The 16,099-nt window shown below is 45.1% G+C and overlaps 1 protein-coding gene across 5 annotated transcripts in view; it reads right to left on the reverse strand.

Moving 5' to 3' along the window:
* The window catches only part of DOCK11 (dedicator of cytokinesis 11), a 1,133,414-nt gene that overhangs the window by 113,206 nt on the left and 1,004,109 nt on the right, over positions 1-16,099 (reverse strand). For all 5 annotated transcript variants that reach the window (XM_086918718.1, XM_086918717.1, XM_086918722.1 and 2 more), the window contains one exon: positions 2,530-2,676. In XM_086918718.1, coding sequence (XP_086774844.1) covers positions 2,530-2,676 — 147 coding nt within the window. The remainder of the gene's footprint in view (positions 1-2,529; positions 2,677-16,099) is intronic.

A 16,099-nucleotide genomic window follows, 5' to 3' on the forward strand; every position in this document is an offset into this window, starting at 1 on the left:
GATGCAACTTTCACTCCAAACCAAAAATTTGTAGAAAATGAGCTGGTTTTTTTCAAAGCAAGTTTCAATCTGTATATTAACAGCTTCTTAAAATCAGCTATGGATACAGTTGGAAATGTTTCAGCTCAGTCTGAACAAAAGGTCGAGCACTGCGGCCTACCGCAATTTCCACGATTGGCAGAGGAGAAAGTGGAGGACCTGTTGTTAAATATCAAATCAGGTTCTACCCTGGACCCCTGTCCGCCGTATATATTACATCTGGCCCCAGAGGAGATAATCATTATCCCATGTACTAAATCAAATTCTGATTTCAGGAGATTTTCCGAAGGCAAGGAAAAAAGCCTGTATCCGCATCCTCCTAAAAAAACCTAAGTTGGACCCATTAGATGATAAGAATTTATGTAGTCCCTCTAGCTAAATTAATAAAAAGCTACAGCTTTACGATGGTGTCATATGCTGATGACACTCAGCTTATAGTGTCTGTAACGCAGTCAGTGGATGCTATGGCAGCTGATTTCTGTAACTGCATCTCTGCTTTGATAACCTGGATAGTTCTAGCTTTTTGAAGTTGAACACTGATAAAATGGAGGTCCTGGAGTTTGGTCAGAAAGCTTCGATCTGGAATCTTCTATGGTGGCCCAATGCAGGCAGTACCTGTCCTGTGCCGGTTATCAAGGAGAGGAACCTCGGATTCCTGTTCGACAAAGACCTCACCTGGGCCTCGCATATCAATCAAGGTTCTCCTATCTCCTTTCAGGGTCTCTAAGTTCAGCCACTCTTGGCCTTGTACAACTCCCCAAGATTAAAAGAGTAAGGTGTGGAAGAAAACAGTTCTCCTTCCTGGCATCCAAACTTTGGAACTCACTGTCTGCACACTTGAGAAGGTTACCAAATAGATCGGTATCTAGGAACGAAATCAAAACATGGCTTTTTTCCCAACCCTAAATATGTCAGTTTACCCCAGCGCCAAGACGCCTCTGCAGTAGTGCGCTTTATAAATACCCTCAGTCAGTCAGTAATACCGAAACCAGACGTAGCGTTCGTCTCTTTGTGAGCAAAACAGGGCATCAAAAATTGAATCTGTTGAGAAACCGGAAGCAGGTGAACCTTTCAGGTTGCCTAAGACACCTTGTCAAATGTCTTACAGTAATAGACAAAATGAACCATATAACCATATAACCCAGCCAGGAGAAATTACTTGCACTGACAACAAAAGCTTTGAGCCGGAAAAAAATCTACCTTCAGGAGCCTCATCTGAGGATAGCAGGAAGAGTGTACTACTTTGATCTGAATGGAGATGCTACAATCTTCCCCAATACAGAAGTCAGGGATTTCACTTTATCAGCAGACATGAGTGCCTCGTCCATACTGTACTGACCCAAAGTCAGAGTTTCATTTTAGAAGCACCGAGCATAGGAATGCTTCGATTCATTCAGTTCAAGAAGGCAGGAATTCACCTACCCAGGGAAGAGTGGTTTTTACTTCTTGATGCTGGGGGTTTTGGTGGAAAGTTTATATCTGCGGTTTAGCGAGCATTCTCCACCCACAATAGTAAAGATGTATATTTAGTGGCTGAGTTTACAGACCATGCAAACTGTCTTGAATACATATCTAATACAGTTTTGTCCAAAAGAGATCCATCAGAGACGGTCCCATGCAGGAGTTTTAGGGTATCTACATACAATACTTCTTCATGCGATAATATAAATGGAAATCATAAATATATAGCCAGTGGTTAACCTTAAAATCTGCTGTACCTATGTTTGAAACCACTGATCTACTTGGTGCCAGAGTTCCTGGGAAGGTTCAAGTCGGATCGGGTCTGGGGGCTTAGTACACTACTATGCCCACTGTAGGTGCCTGTGTTCAATTCCATAGTCACAGGTTCAAATCATGACAGGTCCACTCAGCCTTCCATCCATCTGAGGTCGATAAAATGAGTACCATTCAGTTGGCTAACAATAAAGACCTGTTATTCAGCACCAAGACACCATTGGGTGAACGTGCACTTTAAAAATACACGTTATGTTATCACCTACCAAGTAAAGTTGGTGTATTGTCTTTTTAAATCACCAACACCTATCCTGAGACCCTCAAAAGGGCGAACAAGGTACAGTCTCTCAGATGTCTAGGTCTGGGAACAACAGTTCTGGATTTGTCTGAACGCATTTAAAAGTGAGATAATGATCCTAGGCCAAGCAGCTGGACTTCTTCATATTTACTCACTTTATTCACCGAACGTGCCTCTTACACGTACAGCAGGAATCCACCTACAAAGTGACTGATCCTGGCATGGTGGACTTAGTCCTTGCAGTGACTGCATCCTACTTAGACTGCAGCAATAACGTTGACTTAAGTCTATCAGCGGAGTCCCTGAGCAAAATGTAAAAGGTCAAGAACAAAGCTGATAAATGAAGGAGTTGTAACATACGTTGGACACTCTTTTATCAGTGATTGATTCCAACTCCTGAAACATTGAGATGTAAATGATAATATTGCTCGGCGGTGATGCAGAATAACCTTAGTTACCTTATTCGAATCCTGGATGATTTTTACAGAATCACTTCCAAATTTTTCACCGTACAGTTTGAGAAGTCTCAGGGAGATTTCAGATAGTCCTGTAAGTTTTGGTTCTTTGTAGATGTACTCCTTCCCATCTTCCTCTTCGAAAAATGCCTATGGGAAAGCAAGAGGAATTCATGAAATACATAACTAAATAAAATTACAGGCCCTGAGTACAATTTGTACCATATTCATGGGCCCGATTAACAGAGGCCCAGTGCAAATCAAAAAAACAGCAGCATCAGTCCAATAAAAAAAGGGGGCTGATCATGCAAAAGAAGGCATTTTCAGATAGATAGATAGATAGATAGATAGATAGATAGATAGATAGAAACATAGATAGACAGATGGATAGATAGACAGACAGATAGACAGACAGACAGACAGACAGACAGACAGACAGACAGACAGAGACAGACAGACAGAGACAGACAGACAGAGACAGACAGACAGACAGATAGATAGATAGATAGATAGATAGATAGATAGATAGATAGATAGATAGATAGATAGATAGATCTCTTTGGCTCATCTTCTAACAAGCCACTATCATGCTTCTACTAACAGTTCTATTCTCAATGCACAAGTTACTTACCTTTGGTAACGATATATCTGTAAGAAACAGTAGTTAGTATTAGATTCCTTACCTTAGAATATCCCCAGGCGTCAGACTGGATCCGGAAAATTTTACGTAGCAGTACCCCTGCGCGTCGGCAAGCCTCGTCTGCGGCTCCGCGTCCGTCGTCGGTGTCGGGAAGACGTCGTTGGAGTACTTAGACACTGCCCTCGCACGCTGACGTCAGTTCTTCTTATTTTCCACGCTAGCAAGCGCAGGTACGGAGAAAGTGGTACCCTTTAGTCAATTTTTGACTAAACTTTTTGGATATTTTTGATCTCTTTTTCGAGTCGAACGACTCCGATGGTGCCGGTAGGGATGCCCGGGTTCAAATCCTGCGTCAACTGCAACCGACTGATGTCGGTTACCGACCCCCATCACCGGTATTTGCATTGCCTGGGGCCCGACCACGGTGACAAGTCGTGCCTCGACTGCCGGGCCTTGACGTCAAAGGCTAGGCGGGAGCGGTCCCGCAAGCGCCTTGAGCTTCAGCAGTCGCGACGCAGGAGTTGCGGCCTGCTCCACACCCACCGGTCCCTGGGCAGAATGCGACGCCGAAGGAGATCGAGGCCTTCCTCATGGCCTTGAAGTCTCTCACTCCTCCGTCGGGTTCCGCGGCGCCTTCGGGCCAAGCGGCCCTGACTGGGTCCCCAAGCTGACGTCGTCCCTGGTCCTACCCTCGATTCGGGTGCGGCGCATTCGACGCCGCTAGGAGATTTTTACTTCTATGACCCAGCCCTATCTTTTGACCCTGAGTATCAGGAGATGGGTGGCGAGGAGGATTGGGAGGGGTTAGAGGACCCTCTGGCACGTGAGTGCCAGCCTTATCAGGACTGGGCAGGTGAGCTAGGGGATGCCAGTGGTCTAGACACTTCACCAGATACTTGTTTTGTCTCCCCTCTTACCGTGGCTACGGAGGAGGGGGCTGCCTATAGAGTGGTGTTGACGCGGGCGGCCAAGGCCTTATCCCTTGAACTCCCCGTCACGGCCGTGAGGACTAACCTCCTCACTGAGGTCCTTAAACCGCAGGTAAGCTCCCCGGAGCCTCTGCTGCCGTTTAATGAGGCCTTATCTGACGTTCTTCTGGGCACCTGGTCCAGGCCTACTACAGGTCCCCCTGTAGATAGTGACGTGGCCAGACGCCACCGCCTGACTCAGGGCGACCCTTTGCTTCCTGTCCACCCACCCCACCCCCGAGAGCCTGGTTATACAGGCCTCTAACTCCCAGACCGCATTCCAGACGAATCTAATACTAACCTGTTTCTTTCAGATCCGGCCACTTTTAACAACCTTGGTCCAATGCAAAATTCCAGAATTTTTCTCAAACTTTCTCAACAACTTGAACCCTCTAGATTCATTTAAAGTCAGCGTTAACTCTGAGCATGAACCAATTAAATTCAATTTTGAAGTCTAGCATAGAAGGGGATTCAATCCTTCTAAATCTACTAGACCCTGACGGTGTTTTTAAGAGAGTGAGTAGACCATGTAAACTTGCTCACCAGCTTCTCTGAAACAGGAGGAGTCTGTGATTTCTCCATGTCGTTATATGCTCCTTATCAAACAAGTAATGCCTACTCAAACTAAGGAGCCAATTAGGATGGCGGACGGACCTGCGTCCATCCGCCACTCCCGAGGTGGAGGGACCCTCCGCAAGGGCAGCAGCGGTTCCTCTGTTTGAATTAGGATCTGACCGCCACCCTGGTGCTCACATCCTGTATCTTTAACCTTGCGGCGGGTGCTGCTTGAAGCAGCACCCGCCGCAAGGTTAAAAATGCATGTATTGCATTTACATGCACAAAGCTGCAGGCACCGCGCGGTGCCAGCCGCTTTGTTCATGTAAATGCAGGGGGGTACCATAGGTACCCCCCATGTGCACCCCCCACCCCCTGACACCCTGGGGGCCCGCAACAAGGCCCCCAAACTCAAAAGACCACATGCTTTTCCACGGCAGAAAAGCCGCTGTGGAAAAGCATGTTTCCTGCCCCATCCTAATATGGCTGGCGGTGTCTGATAGACACCGCCACCATATTAGAGCTTTTCCGCCATGGTCGGAAGGCGACCGCGGCGGAAAAGCGGCTGGCGGTTTTCCCGTCCGCCGATGACCCCCTAGCCATTCTAATCTGGCGGGGGATCTTTGAAGGCAATGCTGCAGTGATTCCGCATCCTCCGGGCCGGCGGTGGCTTCCGCCGGCCCGTAGGATGCGGAATCACGGCAATCCTAATCGGCCCCTAATTGCCTTCCTGGCTGATGTCTACTAGACTTCCTGAAAAATGACTGTACTCTTTGATGTCTTTCAATGTCCCTTCCTAAAAATCGTTGGCAACATGACCGTCTGACCCACCCTAATGCTAATGCTCATTATGATTATGAAATGTATTAATTTTTTCGCCAATTAAGCAAGGTTGCATTTTAAGACCATGCTACTTAACACAACTACTGTTATTTAACTCTACATGCCAAGTCAAAATTGTCACCATCTTCCATCACACCCTCATCTCCAGTCTACACCATATCGGAATCCAAGCCAACACTCTCAATTGGATCTCCTCCCTTCTCTCCGGCTGAACACAGAGGATTCATCTGCCGCTCTTCTCCTCCGCACCCAAAATCAATGCATGTGGTGTCTCTCAAAGCCCAACACATCTTCAACACCTACATGACTCCACTAACAGACATTGCACACACCCAAGAACTCAACATCATCTCTTATGCCAACAACACACAATTCATCCTATTCTTCACAAAAGGCGGTGACACCACCAGAACCAACTTTCGCAACACCATGTCTGACACCGCCACCTGGATAAAGGCAACTGCCTTAAACTCAACTCGGACCAAAACAGATGTACTCATCTTCACAAAGAAGCCCTCACTCTGGAATGACATGTGTAGACCCACTGCACTCAGCCCCTCTCCCACCCCCACCAACTGAGCACGCAATCTCTGAATTATCCTGGACAGCCAATTAACCATGAAACATCAGATCAACGCTGTCATCTCTGCCTGATTCCACACCCTCCACATGCTCTGCAAGATCCTCAGGTGGATCCCCACTTCATCCAGGAAAACAGTCATGCACGTCCTCATCTCCAGCCGACTTGACTATGGCAGCCCACTCTACATCGGAATAACCACACTGCTCTTAAAGCACCTCCAAACCATCCAGAACACAGCAGCAACCTTCACAAAACTAGCATCTCTCCTCACCTCAAAGCTCTCCACTTGTTCCCCGTCCAGGAAATATGCTGCTTAAAACTCCTCACTCACTCCTACAAGTCCCTCCACAAATCCAGACCCGACTACACTGTCTGACATTTCATTGACCATTCCTCCGCCCTCGCCCACATCCGAAGAAGCAGCTGCAGAGGTCGTTCCTTCTCCTACCTCGCCGCCAGGTCTTGGAATGACTGCCCCCTCCACCTAGGTGCCTCCCCATCGCTTGAAGACTCCAGGAAGAAACTCAAGACTTGGCTATTCAACCAACATAATTTCGCCACCGCGGCTCACAGTTCCCCAGTGCCTGGAAACCCCCGGGGTGACAAGCCATGCTTTAGAAGACTTGCTGATTGATTGATTGATTGAACCTAACTCCATTGTCTTTGTTGGGACAGTCTGCTCCCAGCATGAAATCAAAAAGTCAAGAAACCATGAAAAACTAAAGCGTTGACAAAGCCAATAGGCTTTGATTCTAAAAGGCCTAGCTGTTGACTTTGTCAATGCTTTTTTTCAGAAAAATTAAATTTTGACTGAGTAGAATATATTATATTTCTACACCCAACTTTAAAGTATATTGGTTGAAAATCAATGTGAGGCACGGAAAATTGTGTTGCGGACAATAGATTTCTTTCCACTGTGAATAAGGGTTGAATGAAGGACGAGAAAAAGGGCAAAAAAACAGAGTCTTTTTTAGGTCGCGGATCAGAGCACATGAGTTGTTTGAAAGACCTGTTGTAGTCAGTATAGTGCGTGTAATCCCGCCTGCTGCTTACAATAGGCTGACTCCTGCATCAGTCTTCTTTGCTGGTTCCTTATTGGTTGGTGTTCCCGATACATCACTTCCGTTGCATCGCAAGGAGTAACGTCCAACTACAGTTTTGTTACGCTGTAAGTTTTCATTTGTTCTGTTTAGGGACTACTTCTTTTATTTTATATTGTGCAACTAAGATGCCCAGTTTCGTGTTTTAAAAAAAAACTTTTTATTTGTTATCACCATTTCCCCCGCTTTACGGGTCACAATGTACATAAGTTAAATATGCACTGGTGCCGCCCTTAATATTTTAGCATGCTGCCCACATTTTATCATTTTAATTCCAGGCGGAAATACACATTTTTTCCTAAATAATGCCTAACATTCCTTGCTTTTGTGAAGAGTAAAGCATTGGATTTTTATTTACAAATTTGTAACTCTTTGTATAAGTGTCTTGTAATGCACTGCCGTTTTTGTTGGGGTTAAATGGGGATAGAGCAGTCGGTAAATACCCATACTAGAGGAGGCACCTTCTTGTAATACATGTTCTCAGTGCTGGGAGCCCCTCCTGACACACTCTTCCATGCCCCATCCCCATTGTTACCTCTCAATTGCCGGGGCTTCATTTAACCGGGATAGGGGCTGACTCATAATACGGTCCTTTTCTCAGAGCTGGATTCTCTTTTACACACCTCAGCCTTGAAGATTCCAAGTGATAACCATTTTGTATCTCCTGTCCTCAGTACAAGATACCCCTTCAGACAACTTTTCAATATCGACACGTTTTTTCTGTTGTTACCAAACTTCCCAGGCACGTCGACTCTGCAGTACGAGTGTGGTGATTGGGCCCGCAAACTAGATAACACCGTGGTAAGAATGAGATCGGAGGGCAGTGTATGAGGAGAGAGAAAATGGAGGTGATTCCACTAGTGTCTTCTGCTTTCTAGGTCAATGTGTAGGGAACCCGCTCCGAATGTGTGCTGCACTCTTGGGCTCAACATGTCGGCCCTTATGTACAGTGCATGTGTCCATAGACACAGAATGGGCAAACCTGCTTTACATCAGGCCCTTCATCACTTTAGCTGTCTTTAGACACAGTCATTTGACCATTGGCTGTGGTCTCTGGACATTGCCTGTCGGATGGACCTCGTAACTGACAAACAATGCTCCTTGCTTCTGCTTGATGCCTAGAAAGCATTTACAAATTCACTCACATTTGTCAACCAGTAAGTTACGGGGTGTAAGAGGTAAGAAAGAGCTTTAATTCATCCCAGGAGACTGGAAAACAGCTCTCCATCTCAAAAGTGATTAGTAGCGATTAAAGGGCGATCTGTCATTCACCTCAGAATCCCAGCGAGTGGCCAGAAGTGGTTGTAATCATTCCGGAAATCACGGAAACCTGTGTTTTATCTTTAATGAGTGTTTTTGTTCCATGCTTTTATCAGCTGGGGTTGCTTTAGAGCGTCTTGTGTGGGGGCGAGAAGTGCAGTGGCAAAGGGATATAAAGGGAACAAATAGGAAAGGGGGGGCCGCTCGGTCCTCCCGCACGTATGGCGGGGTGCCAGCCTTCCCTTCCCCCAGTACCCTTGGTGGTGGGACGTGCATTTTCGCCGCGTCTTGATGATGCGGCAGATGCGCCGCGCCCCACCACCGATTGGTGGCGGCTCCTGCGTTGACCCGAAAGCAATCAAATTGCTTCCGGGGTAAGGGGGCGGAGCCAGGGGGGCGGACCAGTGGGAACTGGTCGGCCCCCAACAGGGTTTAAAATCTGGGAGAGCGCGGGAGGCGCCCTCTTGTTCCCGCGCTCTCCAGGCTTCGTCTTCGCCCAGGAGGGCAGAATAATCTTTCCCACCCACCAGCCCCTGAAGCAGATTGTTTGGTTTTATAAATTTGTCATTGGCTAGGTTAATCGTTTGTGTGAATTTTCCCTTAGGCCTTTTTCTCGTTTACAGGTCATACAATCAAAGTAGCTATGTTGGTGTATTTTACAGTGTGCTGTATTTGTTTTCCTTTAGGCCTTTTTCCCGTTTACAGGCTGTAATACTGAAGGAGCTATGTTTGTATGCATTACGGTTTGGTGTGGTGTTTTTTTTCCCTGCTTACAGGTTCCAGAATTGCTGTATTTATTGTATTCCTTGGTCAGGCGGTAAGGTAATGATCGGAGAACATTCAATTGAAGGTCCTTAGGGGGCGTCACCATTCTTGAATGGGGTCGCCCAGGGGGAGGGGCCGACGGTCTCTCGTAGAACTCCAGGGGCGGGATATCCGCTTGGTTGGATGGGTGCGGGGAAGGGGGGAGTTACGCTTTCTTCTTTCGGCTGCTTAGTCACCCCGCACGTACACTATGACGTCATTAAACTGTGCAGAGTGAAAGGCCCCCTTTTTGATCAATGGAGTTCAGGGAGCGTACGGGGGTAACCGGGAAGGGGGGAAATACTCTCCTGGTAAACATTTCTATCTGTAGGAGTGCAGGTGAAGGCAGTGTGTCAGGGTGAGGGGACTAGCCGCCTGTGAAGACGGAGCAGTGTTCTGGTACAGTCAGTGTTCACCTTATGCCTGTTATGGGGTCGGGGAGCGCTTTCTGTAGCACTGCCGTGCAGCGCTCAGGGGCTCTGACAAGCAGATCCATGGAGAGAAAGGAAGACAGTGTAGTGAATTCTTTCTGTGGATGTACCCATCAGTGTCCACGGGCTTGCGGATGCATAACTCTACAGAGAGAGACACTGTGTCTACGTCATTTATGCGTGCATTATAGGGAGGCGGGTCGCTTCGGAGACAGAGGCCCAGCATCTGGGTAATATTTCTGTAGCATTGCAGCATACCACCCTGGGGCTTCGAGGCGCATCGATATGCAAAAAGAGACACTGCATACAGGGTATTACTTTCTGTAGCATTGCAGCATACCACCCTGGGGCTTCGAGGCGCATCGATATGCAAGAAGAGAAACCGCATCCAGGGTATTACTTTCTGCGGTTTTGCAGCACACTGTCAGGGATGCATCATACAGATCGATGGAGCAGGAGGCCTAATAACTGAGAAACACTTCTGGTCGGTAGCACATGTTTTGTTGAGAGAGGTCTATCCATGGGAAGATGGAGAGCAACGCCGGGCAGTACTCTCTGTGCTCTTGCAGCACAGTACTATGAAGCAGAAAGAGGGATTTTGTGCACAGCATCTGCAGGCATGCAGGCACGCAACGCCCATAGGCCTTCAGCCTCCCCCCATCTCCTCCCCCCTCCTCGTGTGTGTCAGCCCGGGCTGGGACAGCTTACCGACAAACGCACAGACAGTTTTTGAGCTGCTGTGGGCTGGCCGGTCTGGCGTCTGTCTTATTGCCTCAAAAAAGAACAAGGAGAACGCTACTCACATAGGAACCAGGGCATTAAATTATATCGAAGAACAACCGCTCCTGTGGTATGATACTATAATATATCATTCAGTGTGTAACTTAATAGCAATTTCAAAACACAAAAGGGCTAACAGGGATGTCAAAAAAAGTCGCACCAACAATTTCAGAGACTTCTCAATACTGTTTATATATTTCAAAACACAATTTGCAAAATTACACAATTATATTCAGCTTGTCACATATTCATGTGAACACAAGAAAGGAAAAGTGCACAGTGTCCCAAGTGTACATATGAAACCAAAAAACAAATATACACACAACATACATTAAGAAAATATGGGTCTCTTCAGGACAAAAAATCACCCTCTGCTGGCGTATACACCAGCAGAGAGTGATTGCGGAAAGCCATTAAGCGGCACATTCATCTTCTCAGGCATCGTCCTGTCAACAATACTCGATTTATCCCTGTTAAGCCAAAACATGACGTGGGCATATTGTGCGCTACTAGGTGCCACCCCCATTCTTTAAGCCATCGTTCTGTACATATTCAAAACATCAACAATCACGAGCGCAACGCCTTTGACTCTCTGACCACTACAGTGTACCCGGCTGGGCTACCTGTAAGTCATTCTTAATTCTCTATCACGTTTGGTGTGAGAACAATCTATTATTCAGATGTCCCCTATTGTCTTGTCCTGAAGAGACCCATATTTTCTGAGGGTCGAAACGCCGTCGACGCCATAAGGAATTGAACCAACAATTAGTGCCTAGGATTGCGTATAGACACTACAAATAACCCATTATCAATATTTTGGTCATTTTCCTTATAAATTGTTATTCTATGAGAAAACATTGTGCTTACACTTAATGTATGTTGTGTGTATATTTGTTTTTTGGTTTCATATTTACACTTGGGACACTGTGCACGTTTCCTTTCTTGTGTTCACATGAATATGTGACAAGCTGAATATAATTGTGTAATTTTGCAAATTGTGTTTTGAAATATATGAACAGTATTGAGAAGTCTCTCAAATTGTTGGTGCAACTTTTTTTGACATCCCTGTTAGCCCTTTTGTGTTTTGAAATTGCTATTAAGCTACACACTGAATGATATATTCAATTCAATTCAATTTGACTTTATTTCGGATATATTTCAATCCATAAAAGCACAAAATCAATAGACATTTCATAATTAAAAACATCATAACATCTGGACAAAATAAAACATAATTCATAAATCATACACTTTTCTTAAATGAGTAAGTAGGCAAAATCAATATCACAGTTAAAGTGCAGATAGTACCGAAGTACGACAAAGTGCGTTAGTGCATCAAACTTCAGGTGATACATAGTCACTCATCTAAACATTTTCTTATTCTCAGTTAATTTTAAAAATTCTAGCACCTGGAGGACACTGTCAGTGTGCAAAAGCTGTAAATACATCAGTGCAGGTCTTATTTGATTAAAATTTAATTTCTTTAAGAGGGTGACAAGATAACGTCTACGGGGGTATTCATAAAATCTACATAAAAATATAAAATGCAGCATGTCCTCTGGAGACTTCCCGTCGCAGCCACAGGGAGCTACAAATTTCTTTAAAATGTCCAACTTTGGTCTGATTAAAAGGTGGTGAAAGATGTTAAACCTGAACCGTGTCAACATAAATTTTACATGGGAGGTAAAGGAGCATGTTAGGTATAATTCCATGGTATCACAAGTTCTTATCATGAAATATTTCCTAACATTAGGTTTCAGGAGCTCGACTTCTTCCCTTTGGGCTCTTCTATCCATATAAAAGGCCCTCTTAATTGCTGCCACATCACCCTTTACTATCTCACTCGGGTTTTCAAACAGGTTCAAGCGACCAAGCTTCAGAAAGTGAGACTTCAAGTATTTAAGCCAGGGTACACACATTGCATAGTCATGTGAAACAAGATCTTTCACTATCTGGCGGGTTAAAGGAATTTCATGATTTAACCATAGTTTTACCCAGCATGTCAATGGTCTTAATCCAACAATGATAAGTACTGGCTTCCCAGTTCTTCATGTACCGCTAAATTCGATGTACTTGCTGGGACACAAAGCAGACGCTTTAAGAAGTTATTTTCAGTTATCTGTAGCTGTTCGCCGCTAGCATAGCCCCATATTTCACTGCCATAGACTGCAGTAGCTATTGATTTAGCATTGTATAGTTTCATTATGGCAGCATTTGGCTTTTTCCCCAATTTAGTGGCAAAGTTAAAAATGGAGGCATTTACTCTAGTCATTTCCCCCTTCTTCCTTGCCACATGTGGGGCCCAACTGAGCTTTGTGTCAAATATAACACCAAGATATGAAAATATATGGGTGATGGAGATCAGGACATCATCAAGTTTAAAAATGAACTTCTTTTTTGATTGACGACCAACATGCATTATATAGGATTTAGAATTATTGACCTTAAGGTCCCTATCAGTCATGAAGTTATTAAAAACATTCAAGAGTGCCTGGAGGCCCTTTTCAGTTCTTGAAATTAAAACCGCATCATCTGCGTATAAAAGTAAAGGAATACCTCTCCTACCGACTCTGGGACAATCTGAATTTACCTCCTGAAGTACGGCATCTAAGTCATTAATATAAAAATTAAAAAGAAATGGGGCCAGAATACAGCCCTGACGTACTCCTTTATTAATACTAAAGTTTCCCGTGGTTTCCCCATTGGATGAGAACCTCACATTGGTTCTAGTGTCACTGTGCAAATCCGCTAAGAAATCCACAATCCCCCTATCAGCACCTTTCTCCTTCATGGAATGATATATTATAGTGTCTGTCTTATTGCAGTCGCACCCGAGTACTTTGCATGTCTTTAAAAGACCATTTACTTGTTAACAAGTCAGCCGCTCCTAGAGCCCCTACATCTCCACTCTGCCTATTCCTTAAAGTTGCAAATTACTTTAGCTGCCACAGTGTGAGAATGCATTTCCTGAAAAGTAACAATAGGCTTTGTTTTTTGCAGTTTTATACCACTCCAACACCCCCCCCCATCTAAGAAATTGAGGAACCTTTACATGAGCACCAGTTACATTATACAAGGGCACATTGCTGGATAAATTAGCCCGCCCCCTCTCACCCTCAAATGTTTATCAGCTCAGTCCTCCCCGAAATTTGGCTCTAGTTGCGCCTGCGAGATGCATAAATTTGGCTCTAGTTGCGCCTGCGAGATGCATATCTATACCTTGGAAAAATTGCGAAAAGGCACATGATGTTTTGCATATAATATTTTATGCGGTCAGTAGCTTTTTTTTATAGGAGGGAACAATGAATCATACAAAAAAAATACATTTGTTTTGTTAAAATAATGACGCCCACTGATTTTTGCAATGTTGGTGCTGTCACGGTCAGACGAAACGGAGCAAAGTGATTTTACCTTAATCTCTGTTTCACTTTCATCTTTCACGTTTTAAAAGTTGTATTTGTCCCATATGTCAGTTTTCGACAGCAAAACACAGAGAAGCTTGTTTGTGACAGTTGCCCTGGTACAAAGATTTTTATACATACACAGAGCAGCAAACCCAGTTTGCTCTATTCCTCACCAGCCAGTCAGTGAAAATGGTGCAAGAGAGGATGTGATGCATTTCTGCCCTAGTGTAAAGTTCATCTAATTCTGCCCATGGGATCCTTTGCTGTGAGTCGAAACACTCACACGACCAATTTCACAACGCGTTTGTGAACTCAGGCTCGACGTAGGTAGGGGCGGCCTTAAGCATGTGCAAGCTGTGCACCTGCACAGGGCCACCAAACCCCAGGTGCCACCATGCCAAAATATGTCCTTAATATAATAATCCTCTGAGGATGGATACATATTTGCGTGGCGGCTCCTGGCAGGGATTTGGCGGCCTCCGGCTCTGTTCCACTTCCAAACACCCTGACCCCCCCTCTTCACTGGCCTCCGCACTCCATCCCGCCCGGACCCCCTCTTCCGGGGCCCCCTACCTGCGCTCCCTGCCCAGGGCCGCCATGAGCCTAGAGCCGCCCCTGACGTAGGTGTGCAAACTAATTACTTTACATACCTAAAATGTCAATGGCATTCACAGAATCAGGAATGCTGACATTTTAGGTTAAGAAAGTACATTTACAATTTAGCAATAACAGCACAGTTGCGATGCGGTTTTAGGTTGGTGCCCCAGTGTACCTTCCAAGGGGATTGGCTTTTCAGCCAATTGTAGTCTTTAATTTTTGTTTGCTACAGGTGAAACTCCAAATCTCAGCCCACACCTTGCACTCGGTTTAAAAATCCAGAACTGGTTGAAGGTGATTCACCCTATAGATACCACTTGGCAACTACACTTGTGCTTGTCAGACTTTCATACTAACACTGCGCCCGCGTTTATCAAAGTCTAAACCCACTGACTGCCTGAAATGCAGCCAGCTTTGCAAAAGCTGTGAAACCCACCCATGTACACACGGTCTGCTAGATAAGGCAAAATCTGCCGACACTGCCCTCGCTTCCTCCTTTATAACTTGCACATATTTCTTGTTCGACCTCTTCCCATGAATTTTACGCTCTGGTTTCCTGTTACTGATTCTTTGATCTGCAGTCACTAAACGCTCTCCATAGATATCAGCGCTATACATATTACTGCTTATTGCTACATGCCACCTAACTTAACACACATTAATGCACGCCGACCCCTGTGACTATCAGGGTCGGCTTTATGGTGGTGCCACTGGAGCAGCCACACCTGGCGCTCAGCGGGGGGAGGCCGGTGCTGGGGTGGGCGTTATGTTGGGCAACAATCTATAGGTTTAAAAGCACCTGCTGGAGAGTTACTTTTGTGTCTAATTATCTATAGCAGTGCTAGGGGAGCAGCATTTATGGGAGGTTTTTCCGTCCCCTTACCACCTTGAAACTGGTTGATACAGTGTTAATGCATCTGTTATGCTGTCTGGGCTGCCACCAAATGGGTTCTGTCCTGGTGTCATCAGTCCCCCTCAGACAACAAGCATTCAACTCCCCATAATTCAACACAGTGCCATACAATTCAACAACACACATTTCAGCACCACACAGTTCCACATCATGCAACATAATTACACTTCACATAAATCATACCACTCAACAGTACATAATTCAACTACACCTATTTACACGATACTCACTACCACATAAATACACCCCATATAAATGCACTCCATACCACATAACAACAATTCACATAAATATACTCCACCCCATGCCTCATCATTCCACTCAACATGTCACTCATCACCACACTGTTCCATGCCGCATTATTCAACTCTACATAATTTCCACACTAAACCACATAATTCCACAATGGAAATCCAATACACATCAAATATATCTAATTCACAACACATAATTAAACATCGTACCACAAAATTCAACAGCACACCACATAATTAAACTTCAATAGATAACACTCCACAACACAAAATACCATTCCAAATAATTACACTCCATGACACACACTCCCACTCCACATAATTCCAATATACTCAAAAACACATACTTACTATCCACATAATATCACTGCACACCGTGCCACACAATTTCACTACACAAATCTACTCCACACCACGCAATTACGTGCCACACAAATGCCT

Source organism: Lissotriton vulgaris, chromosome 4_1, assembly GCF_964263255.1.
Source record: "Lissotriton vulgaris chromosome 4_1, aLisVul1.2, whole genome shotgun sequence".
NCBI lineage: Eukaryota > Metazoa > Chordata > Amphibia > Caudata > Salamandridae > Lissotriton > Lissotriton vulgaris.